Raw genomic sequence first — 20917 nt, 5'->3', positions numbered from 1 at the left:
TCCTGGGGATAGTCTCAATCTGTCTCCTGAGCTGTGATCACGATCCACCTCAGTATACAAGTACTGGGACCTGGGCGTGAGAGCTGCAGTAGAACACTTTTTTTAAGCCAACAACAAAACAAAACTCAGCTCACTCTTCCATATTAAGAAATAAAATATTTGAAAAATCGATTCAAACTTAGTTACTGATATACAAACAGTTCACCAACATTGCAAGAACCGGTTTTCTCGAGCCGACGCCAGCGAATACCAGCTGGCTGTGCATGAGGATATCAGCGGTTACTACCAGGTGCTTTCCATAATCACTATTACCAAAATACCAATACCATTGCTATTACCTGCTGAACAGACTCTAGAATAGAATATAAATTAACCTGCTCACCTATAACAGCATTACATACAACAACCACCTTCGGTATAAAGGAGCTCTGGGTTACATGCAGATACGGAGACGCAGGCTGGATAAAGGCTCTCCGGGTTGCTGAACCTGGAAACTTGGAGCTGGGATGGATCCCACCAAAGTACCAACGCGCCAAGCACGCTCACCATCGCTCGCGCAGACGCATCTTCGCTGGGCTTGCATTTAAACCGGCACCGGCTACTATCAACGCAGACAGCGCGGAATATGCTGCGGGACCGGATAAGAACTGGGGAACGATACCCGACACCAGCCATGGAGAACGGTTCCGCAGAACGTCGGGCGCTGGCGGAGCACAGAGCAGGCATCAGCGGGCTGGGAGTCCCTAAATGGCCCGCCGACAGCTTCAGCTCACGGTCCGCCAGCAGGATCAGGTAGCCAGAATGTCTTGTGGGAGGGAGTGAGGGTGCCCTCAAAGGAAAAGCGCCAGCGCTAGAGCTCAGAGGGCCAGTTCAAAACAAAGGAAAAGCACGTTAAATGGTGGCAAAGAACAAGCTATTTCAATGGCCGCGCTCAGCCAAACTCAAAACTGCTCTTTACTTTGATGGCATTCTCATTGACCCATCAAGCGACATATAGATGGAATGCCACATCCACTCATAGAAACATATAAACTTCGGCAACACCAATGTCAGACTGTATATTGGCGATGACTTATATGCATTACATGGCTCTGAGAACAAGTTGGTCCCACAAGACCCTGAAAGCAAGCTCAAAACCACTGCTGCGACCTAGGACCCTGGGAGGGCAGATATTCTGGGGAACCCAGCAACGTCAGGCAGGTGATCCAGAAACAAGGCGCTTTTAATCAGCTGGAGGCACCTGGCACTGTTTGCAGACAAATCAATTCAAAAAATTCTTCTAGAACAAAGAACCAGTTATTCAAGACTGCCAAATAATAGAAGTCAAACAAACCGCGATGCTGAATGCCTGAGACTTTCCAGGACAGACTAATAAAATCAACCATGCCGTTTATGGGACCGGCGTCAGTCCTAGGAGGTTCAGGGCGGAGACCCGCACCTGTTCCTCCCGGTACGCGGCTCCACCTGGTAAGCAGGGGAACTGGGCCATCAGCAAAGTGACGACTCGGTGACATGCCTACAGAGCCAGCCGCACAGGAAGGGCCCGACAAAGCAATTACTGTTTTCGTTAGATTCTTTTCACGAACGACCAGTTGAAATGGTGTTTCAGCGGTTTCACGGGCGGCTGAGGGGCATGGAACTCGCAATTGATGCTATCCGCTGAAACAGTGACCACATGTCGCTCTGACCTGGCTGCTGTTTTTCACCAAACTACACCGGAAAAGGCTGCCATGAGACCGCAGCTGGGTGTGGCAAAAATAACTGAACCAGTGCCACAAACTTCGGACCATCGTGCCCTCCGTGCATGTTGCCTCGAAGTGAGGCGCTGTCCTTCTTAAAATAGTATGGACGCTGGCAGGGCTGAGAATGGGGCATCAGGTGCCTGGTGAAATGCTCATTATCGATCCATCTCCTGTGCCATCCCAGCCTGAACCAGGATAACGAACCGCATTTGGCTAAGGAGAAAAATATTGCATTCTGTTAAAGCATTAACTTTTCGCCGGACAATCAAAAATAAAGCAAACAATAGATGAAATGAACAGCTAACGGGATCACGGCGAAACGAAAACGAACCAGCCGACAGTAAATCCGATTCCAGGCACGCGAGATTTTGCGCACCGGCATCTCGCTACGCTGGTTCGCGGGAAGACCAGTTAAAGCCCAAAACGTTATGAAAGCGGTTCTTGATTGGAACGCAACAGGTAATGAGGGAAAACTTTGAAGAAAAGTAAAAACTGAGTTCCGCAGAACGAAACAGGCACCAAAAGTAGAAGGTAAAGAGAAACGGGGTTCTGGGACGATAGTTCTCTGATTACAAACTTCCACATCTAACGTCAACGTTCGGTAGAAATGTACAGGTACCGGTGGCTGGACGAGCACTTCGCGTTCTCAGTCTAGCCAACCCTCACCTCAGCGTGCCTCTCTGCAGCCAGCCAACAGGATGACCAGGGCAAGTGCTGGTCTGCAGAGGAGCGCTTGCCTGCAGTCTGCAGCTGAGCCTGGTTCGTGAACATCCTGAAGCAGAGGATGCGGGAACAAAGACCTCAGAGACAGCATGCTTGTGTGTCACTGCCGTTTCCTACCGCTCCCTCCCAGGAAAGTTATTTTAATATTTAGAATCAAGTTTCTGAGACTTGCTACTCAAATTCAGAGGTTTTAAAGTGTACAACTACCTTACAAAAATATATTTTATTTTAGTATTCATTCAGATACTATATTACAGTAGATGACATATTCCAAGTGTGTGAAGCATAAAATAATTTCTCTCATTATCCAAAACATGAGTAGAAGAGTATCTAGCTATGTTTTCTAGTTTCAATGTCATGTAAGACTGTAACAGTATCAACATTCTCCTACAGAATCAGAGAAACAATTTCTAAAACCACCTGAGAATCTGGAGGCAAAATGTCTACACTAATTTTTATCTCTCATCAATGAAATATTTTAAAATCCTATCCCAAGACTGCAAAGGAAAGATCTTATGGCATCAATATTACAGCTGAATTTTTGAAATCAACTCCAAGTCTATGTTCAGGGTCTCCAGCGTTAAAACTCTGTGGCGATGCCTTCTGTGACTCAGGGAACTGTAGGACTCAGCGGGGCGATCGCCAAGGCCCTGCCCACGACTGGAGGAAGCAGTGCTAGCCTCTGGCAGAAAAGTGAGTAGCCTCACTTTCCTCTGCACCTGTCCTTCCTGTTGAATTTTAGATTTTCTTTAAATTTAAAAACCTTAACAAGAATGCCCAGCACCCACGACCAGAGTTCATATTTTTCCTTGCTATGATTCCTATTCAAAACATACTAAAATGGCCGGCTACAGGACTAAACAATTTGATCTTCTGATTCTCTACATTATCTATGAGACTTCAAACCAATGCACTCTCTGCACTCAGGGCGGCAGCTCCTAACCATCACAGAGGGACACACAATGTCAGTGCTCAACCCTCCACGGAGGTGTTGATGGCCAAATCTCTAAGCATCCTCCCTCATCCGTCTCATTTTGTATCACGGTTCCTGGGGCTCGTCAGAGGATCATAAATCAAACTGGAAAGCCCCTGAGAACCCAGACCGGAATCAGCACCGAGCCTGCTGAAAACAGGGCGAGAAACCAACCCTGAAGTAACTTCTTAGCTCTAAGCGAGGGAGTGGTAGAACCAGTCTCCAACAGGCCCCAGCTTTGTCTGCGTGCAGAAGGCCAGAAAGGAAGGAGCACCCGCGTCCACGAGGGACCCGGCGGAACCTGGTGCGCTCTCTCACCACCTCAGCCACACGGAGGGCCCGGTGCTGCTCCTCTCGGCGAGGCCTGCCGAGGAAGTGCTTCGCCCAGTCAGGGACTTCTGCAGCGGCTCGCACTGCAGGTCCGCGCATCCTGCCGCCTGGGCGCGCACACATGGCGTCAGAGAACCTCCCGGCTCACTGCTCCTGCTGGAAGCTACGGCCACTCGTGAGAAGAAGGCAGCCCGCGTCCCTTTCCAATCCTCACTCAGCAGGCCAAATCCCGGCGGCTGTTCCCAATTCTGTGTTTTCGGCTGTCACATGAGCAACACAGTCACTTCTTGTTCTTCTAGAATTAAGTCTGAATCAGGTGTTCCATGGTAGTTGTTGCGGGAAGTCAGGGACTGAGCGGAGGAGGACTGGAAGAAGCCGCAGCAGAAGAACATAAATTATGAGATTTCATGGTTATTAGTTCCCCAATTAATACTTTTATAGTTTCTTCGCCTCTCTTTGCATAATCTCGAACATAAATTGTGAAAGCTTCATGGACACTTATCACTTCCCCAATCAATACCCTGTGTTTTCCCATGCAATAACACCCCAATCTCTTGTCTAGATGTCTCCTTTGTAAGGTGAGGAGGGTGAATATTATCAGGACCCTGGTATTGTCAACTGCACAAATTGTTTGTAGAGCATGTGTGTTTGAACAATATGAAATCTGGGCATCTTAGAAAAGAACAGGCTAACAGCGATGTTCAGGGAACAAGAGAGATAACTTTGAACTGGCCGCCGGTGAGCCGGACGGAACGGAGCTATATTTCTCCTCTTTCACAAGCAAATAGGAGAAACATCGCTGAATTCTTTTTCTCAGCAAGGAACATCCCTGAGAAAGAGAATGCGCCCTGAAGGTAGGCCTATGAACGGCCCCTTTACAAGCGTGTGCCGTCTTTTATGGTCGAAGCCGAAGGGATGAAATAAGCCCCGGTCTCCTGTAGGGTTCCCAGGCTTATTAGGACGAGGAAATTCCCGCCTAATAAATTTTGGTCAGACAGCTTGTCTGTTCTCAAACCCTGTTTCCTGATGTTATCAATGACAATGCGTGCCCAAAACTTCATTAGCAATTTTAATTTCACCCCATCTGGTGGTCCTATGATCTCGCCCTGCCTCCATTTGCTTTGTGATATTTTATTACTTTGTGAAGCCTGTGATCTCTGTGACCCACACCCTATTTGTGCACTCCCTCCCCTTTTGAAAATCGCTAATAAAAACTTGCTGGTTTTATGGCCCGGGGAACATCACGGATCCTGCCAACATGTGATGTCTCCCCCGGACACCCAGCTTTACATTTCTCTCTCGTGCTCTTTCCCTTGATTTCTCAACACAGCTGAGACACTTAGGAAATAGAAAAGAACCCGCGTTAAACATCAGGGGCGGGTTCTCCCCATAGGTAGTGGTCGGGGTGGGGGTGGGGGTGCATACACTCTCTTTTCTTTTCTTTAAAGCACAGACGTGAAAAGCCAAACAGCTTCTGCAGCTTCTCATCTCACAGGCAAGGAAACTGAGGCACAGACAGCACTTGGGATCAGCCGACGGGCACATGGTGGCTGAACCCAGCTCGAAACCCAGTCTGTTGATGTGTTAGGGAAGCAGAACCACGCGCCACACCAGGGACCGTACCTGATCGCGAGGCCCTGAGCAGGAAGGCGAAGGTGAAACACAGCGCCGCTCAGGATCCCACTCTGGCGAGACCCTCCATGCCTTTGCCCGCAGGCCGAGAACTGCAGACGACACACGGAACATACAAGCAGTCAGCAGCGGAGGGTGCAGACACCACATAAAATCAATACCATGAAAGGCTGTGGGGCAAAATCCGACCAATGGCTTTCCTCAAGTGACAGGATCACAAGTGGATTTTTAGTTTCATTGTTTAACAACTTTGATCAAATGTCTTTTGTAAAGGAAAAGTTTTCTCTTTAAGAATAAAAGAAATGGCTGGGCGCGGTGGCTCACGCCTGTAATCCCAGCACTTTGGGACGCTGAGGCGGGTGGATCACAAGGTCAGGAGATGGAGACCATCCTGGCTAAAATGGTGAAACCCCGTCTCCACTAAAAATACAAAAAAAAAAATTAGTTGGGCGAGGTGGCGGGCACCTGTAGTCCCAGCTACTTGGGAGGCTGAGGCAGGAGAATGTCATGAACCCGGGAGACGGAGTTTGCAGTAAGCCCAGATCATGCCACTGCACTCCAGCCTGGGCGACAGAGCCAGACTCCGTCTCAAAAAAAAAAAAAAAAAAGAATAAAAGAAATGTGCAAGGAATTTTAACTGTCCTGGGAAAATGCTCATGAAATGACCTCACAAGGGAGATTCTAGTGGGAGGAAGCAGATGATAAACAGATAAATACATAAATGGAGGGAGAGTAAACCCCACATGGGAGACCAGGCTGGAGAGGAGCTGGAAGAAGAGCAGCAGAGCCGCACAGGGTAGCCTGGCTCACCCCAGCTCCGGCATCCTCCACTCGGGGTCTGCTCCTGGCCGCGGTGAAGCCCTGTGTGCCTGGCCTACCCCGTTGAGAGTCACCCTCTTCTGAGGGTAGTGCTCATCACCCTCCTGTGTCTTTTTAAGCTTTTCACTACTTGAGTATGTTAATTTCACAAGACACAGTTTCATTCCACATGTTGTAAAAGGTTATGCAAATGGTACACCATAAAAACCACCCTGTACAAGAAAGAAAAGGCTGGAATACAAAAATGCATAATCTCAACTCAATCATACACAGCCAGTAATTGTATTTTACACTTCACACCATATTTCTAATATATGTATATTACAGTATTGCTACTATAGACTATATTCTCCAAATTTACTAAAATTTGCTTTCATGATCAGGGGAAATTCTATAAAAACAGGTGATATGGAGTCCCAGACCAGCCTGGCCAACATGACGAAACCCTGTCTCCACTAAAAATATAAAACTTAGCCAGGTATGGTGGCAACACCCCTGTAATCCCAGCTACTCCAAGGCTGAGGCAGGAGAATCGCTTGAACCTGGGAGGGGGAGGTTGCAGTGAGCCAAGATAGCCCCACTGCCCTGGGCACCAGTGAGATCCCCATGTCAAAACAAACAAACAAAATCATCTCTGAATTACCAGAGCACCTAAAACAAGGTACATGCTCTGTAATTAGTTGTTATATTGTATTGTTTTATTTGTTCTTTTTATTGTTGTTTTTTATGGCTTTTCTTCCAATATTTTTGATCCACAGTTGGTTGAATCTGTGGATGTGAAACCCACAGATACAGAGAGCCAACTGTAATGTGATTTCAACTATATTTAAACTGAAGGAAATAAAAAAACAACCAAACACAACAATTAAAACATAAGAAAACAAGGAACAGGCTACAAGGATCGCTCCTCCCTCTGGGGAGCAAGACGCTCAGGGTTTTGCCCTGGTTTCTGCCTCCTGTACTTTCTATGTGCTCTCCAGGGACTCAAAGTCACGTATCACAGTCAAATAAAGCCAACACTCCCAACTACACAAAATAAAAATTTCATCTGGCAATCCTGTAGTTTAACCTTCTGAGGACAAAGGTCTGATAGCTTAATTTTGGAAAAGTACAATTTTACATAAGCTTAAACTTTCTGGTGGCTGTTAGTAAATAGGGAAAATCTATGATATATTAACAGGCATCAACAAATTAAAACTCATACGCCCAAAAGCACCTTTTTTTTCTTTCTTTTTGAGATAGGGTTTCATTCTTGTTGCCCAGGCTGGAGTCCAGTGGCGTGATCTCCGCTCACTGCAACCTCCACCTCTCGGGACCAAGCGATTCTCCTTCCTCAGCCTCCCGAGTAGCTGGGACTACAGGCATGTGCCACCACAACACGGCTAATTTTTTTATTTTTAGTAGACACAGGGTTTCTCCATGTTGGTCAGATCTCGAACTCCCAACCTCAGGTGATCCGCCCGCCTTGGCCTCCCAAAGTGCTGGGATTACAGCTGTGAGCCACCGTGCCCGGCCCAAAAGCAACTCTTGTAATAAAAGAATAAGAAAATCACATTAGGAAGGAAAACCATGAAGCATCTAAACTAGCTGGGCACTAAACACTACAATCTGACCATCTCCTACCCAGCAGCAAAACAAAATAAAAAGTATACAACATTCAGAACTCATTCTCAAATTTATACTTGAGCTGATCTAAAGCTTTGGCTGGCTTCCACAGAAAAATGTCTTTAAAATAATGGCACAGAGCCAGGCACAGTGTCTCATGCCTGTAATCCCAGTACTCTGAGAGGTTGAAGCAGGAAGACTGAGGCCAGGAGCAAGACCCCATCTCCACACACACACACAAACACACACAAACACAAATTGTTTTCACTTAGCCAGGCATGGTGGCATGTGCCTGTAGTCCCAGCTACTCAGGTGGCCGAGGCGGGAGGATCACTAGATCCCTGAAGTTCAAGGTTACAATGAGCTGTGATTACACCACTGCACCCCAGCCTGGGTGACACAGCAAGACGCTGTCTCTCCAAAAACGAAAATTTAATTGAATAAAATAAAATAATGACACAGATTACATAGTACGGTCTGTTACTACATGAGCAAATTGACAAATCCATTCTCCAGATTATACAAAACATACGAAAAAGGAAAGAATAAATTTCAGAAGCTGAAGACAGACACTATATTGAAAACCTTAAACTTTCTGGAACAAAACAGTCTGAATTTTATATTTCACTGGCATCAAGATTCTTTCTTGCTTTATTGTTACCTTTTTTTGTCCACAGGAGGCAGAGAAATGCTGCTGCTTTTCCACTTAACTTTGACATTCTCCTGAAAAACGGTTCTATTCAAGGCAATGAAATAGCGCTCCAAGATCAGCAGCCTCTGCTTGAGTCTCAGGGCTGAGAGGGTGGTGGTGGCTGACTGGACGGCCAGGGCCTGCTGCTCTTTAACCAGCACAGAAAGACACTCCTTCAGTTCATTTACATCTAGAAAACAAGACAAGAAAACATCTTGTGGACAATGTGGCCACCGTTGGTTGTGACGTTGAGAAAATGGATGATGACAACAGGTGGTACTGGAAGGCATGACATGTGGCAACAATGGTTTTAACCAGTTTACACATATGAGTTCAGGCAACCCTCACACGCAGCACGGTCAAGCAGTGCTGTCCATCTATTTTGTGGATGAGGAAACTGAGGCACTAAGTGGTTAAGCAACTTATCCGAGGCCACAGAGAGCAGTGCAGCACATGACAGAGACCACTCTGAGCCACCATGGCACATTGCCTCTCTGGAAACATCATACAAAAGACGTTGGCCGGGCGCCGTGGCTCACGCCTGGAATCCCAGCACTTTGGGAGGCCAAGGCAGGTGGATCACTTGAGGTCAGGAGTTCGAGACTATCCTGGCCAATGTGGCCACGAAACCCCTTCTCTACCAAAAAAAATACAAAAATTAGCCGGGTGTGGTGGTGCGTGCGTGGGAATTCCAGCTACTCAGAAGGCTGAGGCACGAGAATTGCTTGAACCCAGGAGGCAGAGGTTGCAGTGAGCTAAGACTGTGTTGCTGCACTCCAGCCTGGGTGACAGAGTGAGACTCTGTCTCCCAAAAAAAAAAAAAAAAAGTTACTAACACAGAACTCTGAAGTCAATATTAGTCAATATTTCTCAGCAGCACATCTCCTAAGCAGAGAAAAACAGCCATTATATTCATGTTGCAAAACCAAATTCAAAATAAAAGCGATGTCTTGATAAAATTATCCAACATGCATGACTCATGAAACACATTTATGGACATGTTTTAGAAGAAGACAAAGTAACCAGTTAAAATACACATTCCAACTAGTGACATTTCATTACATTATTCTCTCTACTTCTATGTATCTTTGAAAATTTCTATACTAAGAAGTGTTTTATAAGTAGCTAGAAGGCAATCACGTGAGTGAAAATAATTCAAAGGATTCTGGACTTTCAACTAAGCATACATCTACCTCAGAATACAGATCATTATAGGGGAATTGTAAGTTACCTCCCACCAATCCCCTATAACAGCACAGCTCCCAGTGGCGGGGTGAGAGCTGGGCTCTTCTGTGCTTGCCTGTCTGCTACTTATTAGCCTGGAGACCAGCAGCCACCAGCTTCGCAGCCCTGGATCCTCACAGGTAATAGCAACACCCCTACTGGCTGCCTCCCCTTTCCGGCAACCCATTACCTGGATATGCTCTCCACGGGATGGGAGGGACCTCAGAAGGCATTAAAGAGACACATCTCACCACTCCCTAGAAAGGCACAGGATGGCGCATACTGTGCCCAGCACCAGCAGTAGGATGTGAGACCTGGAGCTTTGCAGCTAAGAGCTAATAGTTATTTAAAACTACGTGATTATGATAACAGTACACGTGTTCTGCTTGAATTTACTAAATTCTACTGCTGGCTTATAATTAAATCATGTGATATTCCATGTTTGGATATGCTTATTTAATTTCTACAGAAAAAATGTTAAAATTATTTCACATAGCCATTTGTTAAAGCACAGCATAACTCAGCAGACTTGATTTAATCTGTATCATCTTATATATATCACAATCTTATTTTTAAGCACATTTAAGAGTTATTCAGTTGCTTTATCAAAAACTACATACTGCTTTTACATGATTTAATAATATATAAACCTCTTGATAAAAAATGCACAAAAAAATAAAAAAAAATACATGAAGAATACTGAATTGCACACTGGGCTCAAGATGAAGAAGCGAAAGAGCAGTGCCCCTGCCCTTCTCTGGGCATCCCCACCGAGCCGCCCTTCAGGCAAGGAGGCTGGCCCAGCACTTCAAGGGCCAAGCCCTTCCTGAAGACTCACTGTATTTTCCACTTTTAAATAATACATCTCCCTTCTGCTTGGCTGCGGAGCTCAGAAACAACCCCAAAGCTCTAAGAGCGCAGCTCCGCCCTTGAGCACCCCCGTGCCCTTCTCCCTGACACCTTCCTGCTTATTCCGTCGCAATCCTGACTGCCCAGTCCATCAGTCATGCATGCTCTGAAACAGTGGGTGAGAACATGCACAAACCATGGACACTACTGGGGAGTCAGAACTCCCACCCCTGCCTCACAGTAACCAGAGGCCTCTAGGCAAAGTGGGAAGTCTGGACTTCCTCTCGAGCTGCTAGTGATGAGGTGAAGCACGCCCTATCCCAGCCAAAGCAGGGTCACAGAAAGATTTAACCACTTACACAGAACACTTCAGTAAGACCTAGAGTCGCCTAACAACATGTTCCATTGAGAAAGTCACTCATGGCCGGGCGCGGTGGCTCACGCCTGTAATCCCAGGACTTTGGGAAGCCGAGGCGGGCGGATCAGGAGGTCATAAGATCAAGACAATCCTGGCTAACACGGTGAAACCCCGTCTCCACTAAAAAATACAAAAAAAAAAAAACAACTAGCCGGGCGAGGTGGCGGACGCCTGTAGTCCCAGCTACTCGGGAGGCTGAGGCAGGAGAATGGCGTAAACCTGGGAGGCGGAGCTTGCAGTGAGCCGAGATCCGGCCACTGCACTCCAGCCTGGGCAACAGAGCGAGACTCCAAAAAAAAAAAAAAAAAAAAGAAAAAGTCACTCATGATACCAACAACCAGGAAGATCTAAGACCAAATTTTAAAAAACAATTATAGAAATACCACAATGGCCGGGCGCGGTGGCTCAAGCCTGTAATCCCAGCACTTTGGGAGGCCGAGACGGGCGGATCACGAGGTCAGGAGATCGAGACCATCCTGGCTAACATGGTGAAACCCCGTCTCTACTAAAAATACAAAAAAAACTAGCCGGGCGCGGTGGCGGCCCCTGTAGTCCCAGCTACTCGGGAGGCTGAGGCAGGAGAATGGCGGGAACCCGGGAGGCAGAGCTTGCAGTGAGCTGAGATCCGGCCACTGCACTCCCACCTGGGTGACAGAGCGAGACTCCGTCTCAAAAAAAAAAAAAAAAAAGAAATACCACAATGAAAGATGTGGGCATAATGTGGCAAATAATTAAAAGCAGCCATGATAAAAAGGTTTCAACAAGCAATTACAAATACATGTGAAATAAATGAAAAAATAGAAAGCCTAAGACAAGAAAAGGAAAAGAAACCAAATAGAATTTAGAACTGAAAAATACAATAACCAAAATAAAAACTCAGTGAATGGAAATAGCAGTAGAATGGAGGAAAAAGGTCAAAGAATCAGTGATGGAAAAGATAGAAGTTACTCAATGTGAATAACACAGAAGAAATACACGCCCCCAAGGCGGGGCGCGGTGGCTCACAGCTGTAATCCCAGCACTTTGGGAGGCTAAGGTAGGCGGATCACAAGGTCAGGAGTTTGAAACTAGCCTGGCCAACATGGTGAAACCCGATCTCTATTAAAAATACAAAAATGAGCTGGGCATGGTGGCAGGCACCTGTAATCCCAGCTACTTGAGAGGCTGAGACAGGAGAATCGTTCGAACTCGGTGGGGAGGCGGTTGCAGTGAGCTGAGATCGTGCCATTGCACTCCAGCCTGGGAAACAGGGAGAGACTCCGTCTCAAAAAAAAAAAAAAAAAAGAAAGAAAGAAAGAAAGAAATATATGTCCCCACAAAAAAAAAAAAAAAAACAGTCTCGGGGACCTATGGGACTATAACAACTCTGGTCACTGAACTCAGGAAGGGACAGGAGAAAGAAGGCGGGGTTGAAACTGTACTCTAAGAAGTGATGGCTTAGAAGTTCCCAAATTTGGCAAAAGACATAAATCTATAGATCTAAAGTAAGCAAACCCTAAACAGGATGAACCCAAAGAAATCCAATCTAAGACATATCATAATCAAACTCCAAAAAACAGAAGACAAAACATTTCAAAAGCCACTAAAGAAAAACAGTACCTTAGCTATTGTGGATTAACAAGTCAAATGACAGCGAATTTCTCATCAGATACCATGGACCCCGGCTGAAAGTACGAAATATTTTTCAAATGATGAAAAGAACCATTACCACAGAATTCTTATATCCAGGAAAAATGTCCTTCAGGAATGAAAAGGAAAGCAAAACATTCTCAGAGGAAGTAAAACAGAATTTGTCACCAGAAGACACACACCAAAAGAAAGGCTAATGGAAGTTCTTTAAGCAGAATGGCAACCATCAAACAAGAAAACCCTGGAACTTCCAGAAAGAAGAGCATGACACGCACACCTATGCATAAATACAATACACTTTTTCCTCACTTCTTGACTTTGCTAAATTATGTCTGAGGGTTCAACCAAAAATTATAACACTGTCATATGTGGTTATCAATGTAAGCAAATGAAATACTTAAGGCAAATATATTATGAAAAGGAGAACATAAAGGAACATAAAGGAAGGTAGTTTCTATATCCCAGAAGCTGGTAAATGACAACACTAGGTACAATCTGATAAGTGTTCATACACACACAGGTTGAGTGTCCCTTACAAAACGCTCAGGAGCCCAAGTGTTCCACATTCAGATTTTTATCAGATTTAGGAATATTTACATGTAAATAATGAGATATTTTGGAGATAGGACCCAAGTCTAAATACATTCATTTATGTTTTATACATACCTTATACACAGAGCCTGAAGGTAATTTTATATAGAATGCTTAATATGTGTATACCTTATACACAGAGCCTGAAGGTAATTTTATATAGAATGCTTAATAATATTTTGTATGAAACAAAGTTCATGCTAAGTACTTATGAATGGAATTTTCAACTTGGGGGCATCACGCTGGGGTGCCAAAAAGTTTCAAATTTTGGGGCATTTCAGATTTTGGATTTAGGGTTCAGAGATGCTCAATCTGCATGTAATATATCACCCAGAAAAGTCACTAAAAAAGCTATACAAAAAGATACACTCTAAAACACTATAGATAAAATAGAATGCTAAAAATGGTCAAGTAAACCACAGAGAGCCAGGAAGAACCGAACCGAAAAAATGAAAAACAGAAGAAACAGAAAATACCAAACAAAATGGCAGTGTTAAGCCTCAATTTACCAATGACATTAAATTAAATGTAAACAGTCTAAATACATCAATTAAAAGACAGACACTGGCAGAGTAGACTAGAGAACATGATGCAGCTACATGTTGTCCATAAGAAAGTGACTTCAAACAGGCAAACTGAAAACAGAAATATAGAAAAAGAAAGATCATGCAAACATTACTGAAAGGACAGCAGAAGTTGGCTACATTTATATCAAATAAAGTAAACTTCAGAGCAAAGATAATTATCAGTAGGGCCAGGCACAGTGGCTCACGCCTGTAATCCTAGCACTTTGGGAGGCCAAGGGGGGTGGATCACCCGAGCTCAGGAGTTTGAGACCAGACTGGTCAACATGGCAAAACCCCATCTCTACTAAAAATACAAAAATTAGCTGGACCTGATGGCGGATGCCTATAATTCCAGCTACTCAGGAGGCTGAGGCAGGAGAATCACTTGAACCCAGTGGGGTCAGATGTTGCAGTGAGCTGAGATCGCGCCACTTCACTCCTGCCTGGGCAAAAGGAGCAAAACTCCGTCTCAAAAAAAAAAAAGATAATTACCAGGAACAGATGGCAACATTATAAAATAAGAACTTGGTCAATCCACCGTTAAGAGGCAGCAATTCGAAACATGTATACACCAAACAAACAAAAACAATGAACAGAACTGAAAGGAGAAAAAGACATATAGTTGGAGACCTCAAAATCTCCCTCTACAGCTGATAAAATTAGGAGACAGAAAAACTGCCAGGATATAGAACTCAACATCACCATCAATCAACTAGATCCAATCAAAATTTATAGAACACTCCAGCCAATAACAGCAGAATACAAAATCTTTTCAAATATCCACAAAACAAATACTAAGTTAGAACATATTCTGAGGCATAAAACAAACCTAACAAATTTTTTGAAATTAAAGTCACACAGCCTATGTTCCCTCAAACAATGGAAACAAATTAGAAGTCAACAAGAGAACAATTACAGGAAAATTGCCTAACTCTCAGAAACTAAACAATAAACTTCTAAATAACCCATGGATCAAAGAGGAAGTCTCAAGGAAAATTTTAAAATATATTCTGAACTGAGAGAAAATGCAAGTACAATACATCAAAATGTATGGGAAAGAGCTACAGTGGGTGAGAGAAATTTACAGCACTAAATAAATGGTACATTAGAAACTTGGAAACAAATCAATAAGTGCCCCCTCAGCAACCTAAAAGAAAAAAAATAGCAAAATAAACCCAAAAGTAAGTAGAAAGGAAGAAATAATTAAGGTAAGAGTAGAAACAAAAGAAACAAAGTGAAAACAGAAAAACAATAAACAGTAAAGCAAAAAGCTGGATCTCTGAAAAGATCAATAAAACTGACACACCTCTCTAAGCAAGACTGACCAAAAAAAAAAAAAAAAAAGACATAAATTACCAACATTAGTGTTGAAACAGGCTCTGAAGATATCAAAAAAGATAATTAAGAATTACTAGGTACAACTCTACACATGCAACTTTGACATCTTGGGCAAAATGGACTTATTCCTCAAATAATACAAATTACCACAACTCACCAAACAAAAAATAGATTATTTGAACAGCCCTACCACTCTCAAGAAAACTGAATTCCTAATTCTAAGAATCCCCCAAAAAAGAAATTGCCAGACTCAAATGAATTCACTGGATAATTCCATCAAACATTAAAAAATAATTAATACAGACTGAAAACAATCTCTTCCAGAAACTAGAAGAGGAAAAACCTCCCAATTCATTTTAAGAAGCTAATATTAGCATGATATCGAACCTAAAGACAGTACAAACTACAGAACAATATACTTTATATATACAGAGACACACAAAAATATTCAGTTATTTACAAGCAAGTAAAATTAAACAAAATATAAAAAGAATTCCACATCATCACCAAGTAGTTTCATTTCAGGAATGCAAAGCTGGTTCAACAGTCAAAAATCAATGTAACCCACCCTATTAATAGGCTAAAGAACAAAAATCGCATGATTACCTATCAATTGATTTAGAAAAAGCAAATAACAAAATTCAATACTCATGCATAATAAAAATTCTCAGAAAATAGCAATAAATGGGAACTTAATCTTGATAAACAGCATTTACAAAACCTTAAGCTAAAACTTATGCTAACAGCAATGTCAGAAAGGGTCCTCCTAGACCTACTTTACACTGCAGAGTGAATCATTAAGAATGATTTAGATAGTCACTAAGAGTTTACTGTCCTAAGAGATTACAACACCCAATGGCCAGCAAGCCCTTTTCACCAGACAAAAAGAAAAGCTGTGATCTGTCAACACTCCCAGAAGGTTCACTGTGAAATGTGCACCTCTGAACTCCTGCTGAGGGCCTACACGCTGCAATGTTGAGAAGCAAGTGTCCAGAGGTCTCCTTGGAAACACTGAAAAAAAATGTGAGGGACTGATGGATGAATAGAGGCACGAAAAGGTGGAGAAAGCTGTGATAAAGAATGTGGGATAACGCCAGCGGCACAGTTTTAGGTGGTCAATACGTGGGTGCGCACTGTAAAACTCTTTCAACTTTTCTGTATTTTTTTTTCATAATAAAATGTTGGGAAAAATAAATCTGTGAAAAAGGAAGCTTTAGTCAAACACATCTAAGCAAAAGAAAAAACAAGTTCTAAATTCCCATGGCTCAAATTAATGTGTTTCTCTTTTTAGGTTGAGCTGGAAGAGCAAAAAAGAAAAAAGGAATGAAAGGAATAGGAGCTATTCTAAAAGCTACAAATTCCACCTGCAGTTTGATTAAAGATGACATGGCTCAAGAATATGCTTTTGATTCAAGCTCCTTCAAGGCTGCCAGGTAGAGAGCTGGCTCTGCGAAAGCTCTGTACCTGTGAGCAAGCAGAGCTTCCAAAGAAAACCCTCTTCATTAAAGCCACCGTGAGTCAATAAGCTGGGCTTTAATGTGAGCAAGAAAGGTATTATTTTTGATCTAATTACACACCCATAACTGTAGGTACTTTGATGCCTAGGTGAGGGGAAAGAAGGAGAAGGGAAAAACAACAGATTTTTAAAATCACAACAAATGTTTATCAAACAGTATGTGCCAGGCACTGACTTAGGAGCTTCAAGTGCATTATTTCATGTCATTTGCACAGCAACTCTCTGAGTAAGTACTTTCATTTATTTTATATATATTATATAATTTTAATTATTTACATTATATTATACTTATTCCTTTTCTTTTTTTTTTTTGAGACAGTCTCACTCTGTCACCCAGGCTGGAATGCAACAGCACGATCTCGGCTCACTGCAACCTGAGCCTCCCAGGTTCATGCCATTCTCCTGCCTGAGCCTCCCCTAGAAGATGGGACTATAGGCGCCTGCCAACCATCCCCGGCTAATTTTTTTGTATCTTTAGTAGAGATGGGGTTTCACCATATTAGCCAGGATGATCTCAATCTCCTGGCCTCGTGATCCGCCCGCCTCAGCCTCCCAAAGTGCTGGGATTACAGGCGTGAGCCACCGCGCCCAGCCACTTGCCGATTTTATACACGAGAGGCCCAAGGTGAGACAAAGTGATTTGTGTAGAGTCAGAGATAAAGCCAAAATTGATACCCAAACAGACTGAAAAACTTCTCTGCCAGCAGATCTAGAAATGGTAAATTAGGGAGATCTTCAAACTGAAGGAAAATGATACCAGAAGGCAGCTGGGCTATAAACAAAACCTTAAGGGCCCAAAATGGTAAACATGTAGGTTAACATACAATACTTTTATTTGGCCACTCAAGGTGGCTCTTTGGGAGGCCCAGGCGGGTGGATCATCTGAGGTCAGGAGTTCACCAGCCTGACCAACATGATGAAACCCTGTCTCTACTCAAAAATACAAAATTAGCCATGTGTGGTGGCAAATGCCTGTAATCCCAGCGACTCGGGAGGCTGAACCAGGAGAATAGCGTGGACCCAGGAGGCAGAGGTTGCAGTGAGCCAAGATTGCGCCATTGCACTCCAGCCTGGCAGCCTGGGCAACAAAAGCAAAACTCCATCTCAAAAAAAAAAAGCCGGGTGTGGTGGCCATGCCTATAATTCCAGCACTTTGGGAGGCTGAGGCAGGTGGATCACCTAAGGTCAGGAGTTAGAGGCCAGCCTGGCCAACATGGTGAAACCCTGTCTCCACTAAAAATACAAAAACATTAGCTGGGCATAGTGGGGTGTGCCTGTAATCCCAGATACTAGGGAGGTTGAGGCAGGAGAATTGCTTGAACCCAGGAGGCGGAGGTTGCAGTGAGCTGAGATCATGCCATTGCACTCTAGCCTGGGCAACAAGAGCAAAACTCTGTCTCAAAAAAAAAAAAAAAAGACTTTTTTTTCTCTTTTCAATTTTGAGGGGAAAAAATGTAATTGCCTATTTAAAGCATAAACAAAAACAGCATATTGTGGGGTTTACACCATGTTTCAATTGGATATATGACACAGCAACACAACCAACCAAGAACAGGTCAGAAGCAGGAAGCCGTAGTCAGAGAACTGCCCCAAGGCTCAGGCAGGGTAATACCATTAGAGAGTAGACAGCGACAAGTGAAAGATGTAGCGGAAAACCCCAGAGATGACAGATTTAAACCCAAGTGGTCTAAAGACTCCAAGTAAAAACCAGAGGTTGTCAGGCTGAATAAAGAAGCAAGACCTAATTATATGATACCTGAAAGAAATCCACTTCACACATACACAAAGGTTGAAAGTGAAAAAAGCTAAACCTGGCAAACACACCACACAAATACCAAATCAGAAGAAAGGATAGTAGTCAAACCAAGGTGACTTCACAACAAAGAACGTCACCAGAGATAAAGGGGGTCAAATTTACGAAAATGATGTAAAAATCCTAAAAGTGCGTGCATCGTACAACACAGTTCTCAAATACATGAAACAAAAACTGCAGAGCTGAAAGAAAATAATCTGTAATTAGCATGAGATTGCAATTCTCCTCAGAAGAAAGATGAACTAAGCAGTGAAATTGCTTTTCATGCCTCCCCAGCACAACCGAGATACTCCAGGGAAACAAAGGCCAGTCGCTGGGCCTGATCTCCCCAGAATGCTGAGACCGGCTTCTCTGTAAATAAATGACTGGTATTTGCTAGGAGAAGAGTCCTTATCTATGAAATGTTTTTAGCAAGATGTGGTTAGTTTAGGATTGTGTTTGGTAAACATACCTAAAATCCATGGACTTACGGGACATGGTTCCCTGGAAAAGGTTCCCTAAAGTGTATAAACTATTTGACTACAAAACGGAAACACTACGCATCCTTAATGCTACTTGTGCAGTGAGATGAGGACGCACCTCAGCGAGAGGACCACGCACCTCAGCAGCTCAGCGAGAGGACGACGCACTTCAGCACCTCAGTGAGAGGACCACGACTTTGTGGGAGAGGAGGACGCATCTCAGCTGCAGAGTGATCACGACTCAGCGCATGGATGACGCACTCTCAGGGAGAGGAGGACGACTAGCCAGAGTATCACGCACCATGAGAGAGAGAGAGAGAGAGGAGGACACACCTCAGAGAGAGGAGGACGCACCTCAGCCGGAAGACGACGCACCTCAGCGGGAGGATTACGCAGCTCAGCGGGAGGACGACACACCTCAGCGAGAGGACTACACACCTCAGCACCTCAGTGAGAGGAGGACGCACCTCAGTGAGAGGTCTCATCTCTCAGGCGGAGTTCAAACAGGACGGACCTGGGGGAGTTGCACAGACTGTCCCATATCTCTTCCTGCTTTGCCTGAGCACACAAGTGAGGATATTACTTGTATCTTTAAAGTTCCTAAGTAATCTGGTACTGATAAAATCTCTGAGATTCACGTCAAACTAATGTGGTAATCCAACCTTGCGTGTTAGTTCAACTCCTCTCCTAACAGTGAATAGAACAAGTAGGCAGAAAATTATTTCAAGTCAAGGATACCTGAACACTGACAACTTGATCTCACTAAGCGTTACAGAGCAGCAAAATACACTTTTTTTTTTTTTGAGATGTAGTCTCACTTTGTCACCCAGACTAAAGTGCAGGGGTGCAATCGAGATTACAAGTGCCCACCACCACACCCAGCTAATTTTTGTTATGTTTGGTAGAGACGGTTTCACCATGTTGGCCAGGCTGGTCTTGAACTCCTGACCTCAAGTAATCCACCCACCTCAGCCTCCCAAAGTGCTGGGATTACAGGCATGAGCCACAGCACCCAGCCATTCTTATTACGTGTGCATGAAACATTCCATAGAATACACCATATTCTGGGGCTTAAGACAAGCCTCAACAATGAAATCACAGAATATGTTCTCTGACTACAACCAATTTAGAAATTGTTAACAGGAGATATTTGAAAATCCCCAAATATGGCCGGGCGCGGTGGCTCAAGCCTGTAATCCCAGCACTTTGGGAGGCCGAGATGGGCGGATCACGAGGTCAGGAGATCGAGACCATCCTGGTTAACACAGTGAAACCCCGTCTCTACTAAAAAAATACAAAAAACTAGCCGGGCGAGGTGGCGGGCGCCTGTAGTCCCAGCTACTCGGGAGGCTGAGGCAGGAGAATGGCGTGAACCCGGGAGGTGGAGCTTGCAGTGAGCTGAGATCCGGCCATTGCACTCCAGCCTGGGCGAAATAGCGAGACTCCGTCTCAACTTTTACAAAAATATAATATGAAAATCCCCAAATATTTGAAAATGAAATAACACATTTCCAAATAATAAGTGGGTAAAAGAAGAAATTAAAAGGGAAATTAGAAAATATTTTCAACTGAATGAAGATGAAAATGAATAAACATTTCCAAATTTGTGAAATGTGGCTAAACAATGCTTAGAGGGAAATTTATATTATAGTTTTGAACACTTGTTAGAAAAGACAGAAAATCGAAAGTCAATGATCTAAGCTAAGCCTTTACCTTAAGAAACTAGAAGAGACAGAAGAGTAAATGGAACCCAAAGTCAGCAGAAAAAAGGAAATAATAAAGAGTAAAGCAGATATCAATGAAAAAGAAAACAAACAAAATCACTAAAACCAACAACTGGCTCTTTGAAAAAACTCAAACTGATAACTTCTAGTAAGACTGAACAAAATGGAAAGAGAGAAAATACAAGGCACATTTCAGCAAATTTCTGGATAACAGACAGTATGTGCTGGTACTTACTACATGCAAGATAATAGCATACGCACTTTGCCTGGCCT

The 20917-nt window shown here is 43.7% G+C and overlaps 1 protein-coding gene across 1 annotated transcript in view; it reads right to left on the bottom strand.

The window, feature by feature from the left end:
* Window positions 1–8213: 8213 nt before the first annotated feature.
* The window catches only part of LOC103881700 (E3 ubiquitin-protein ligase HERC2-like), a 43058-nt gene continuing 30354 nt past the window's right edge, over window positions 8214–20917 (bottom strand). The window contains exon 5 of the mRNA XM_031668914.1: window positions 8214–8705. Coding sequence (XP_031524774.1) covers window positions 8482–8705 — 224 coding nt within the window. The 3' untranslated portion in view covers window positions 8214–8481. The remainder of the gene's footprint in view (window positions 8706–20917) is intronic.

Source organism: Papio anubis, chromosome 7, assembly GCF_008728515.1.
Source record: "Papio anubis isolate 15944 chromosome 7, Panubis1.0, whole genome shotgun sequence".
In the NCBI taxonomy this organism is placed as follows: domain Eukaryota; kingdom Metazoa; phylum Chordata; class Mammalia; order Primates; family Cercopithecidae; genus Papio; species Papio anubis.
This window is presented reverse-complemented; position numbering and strand designations above follow the sequence as displayed.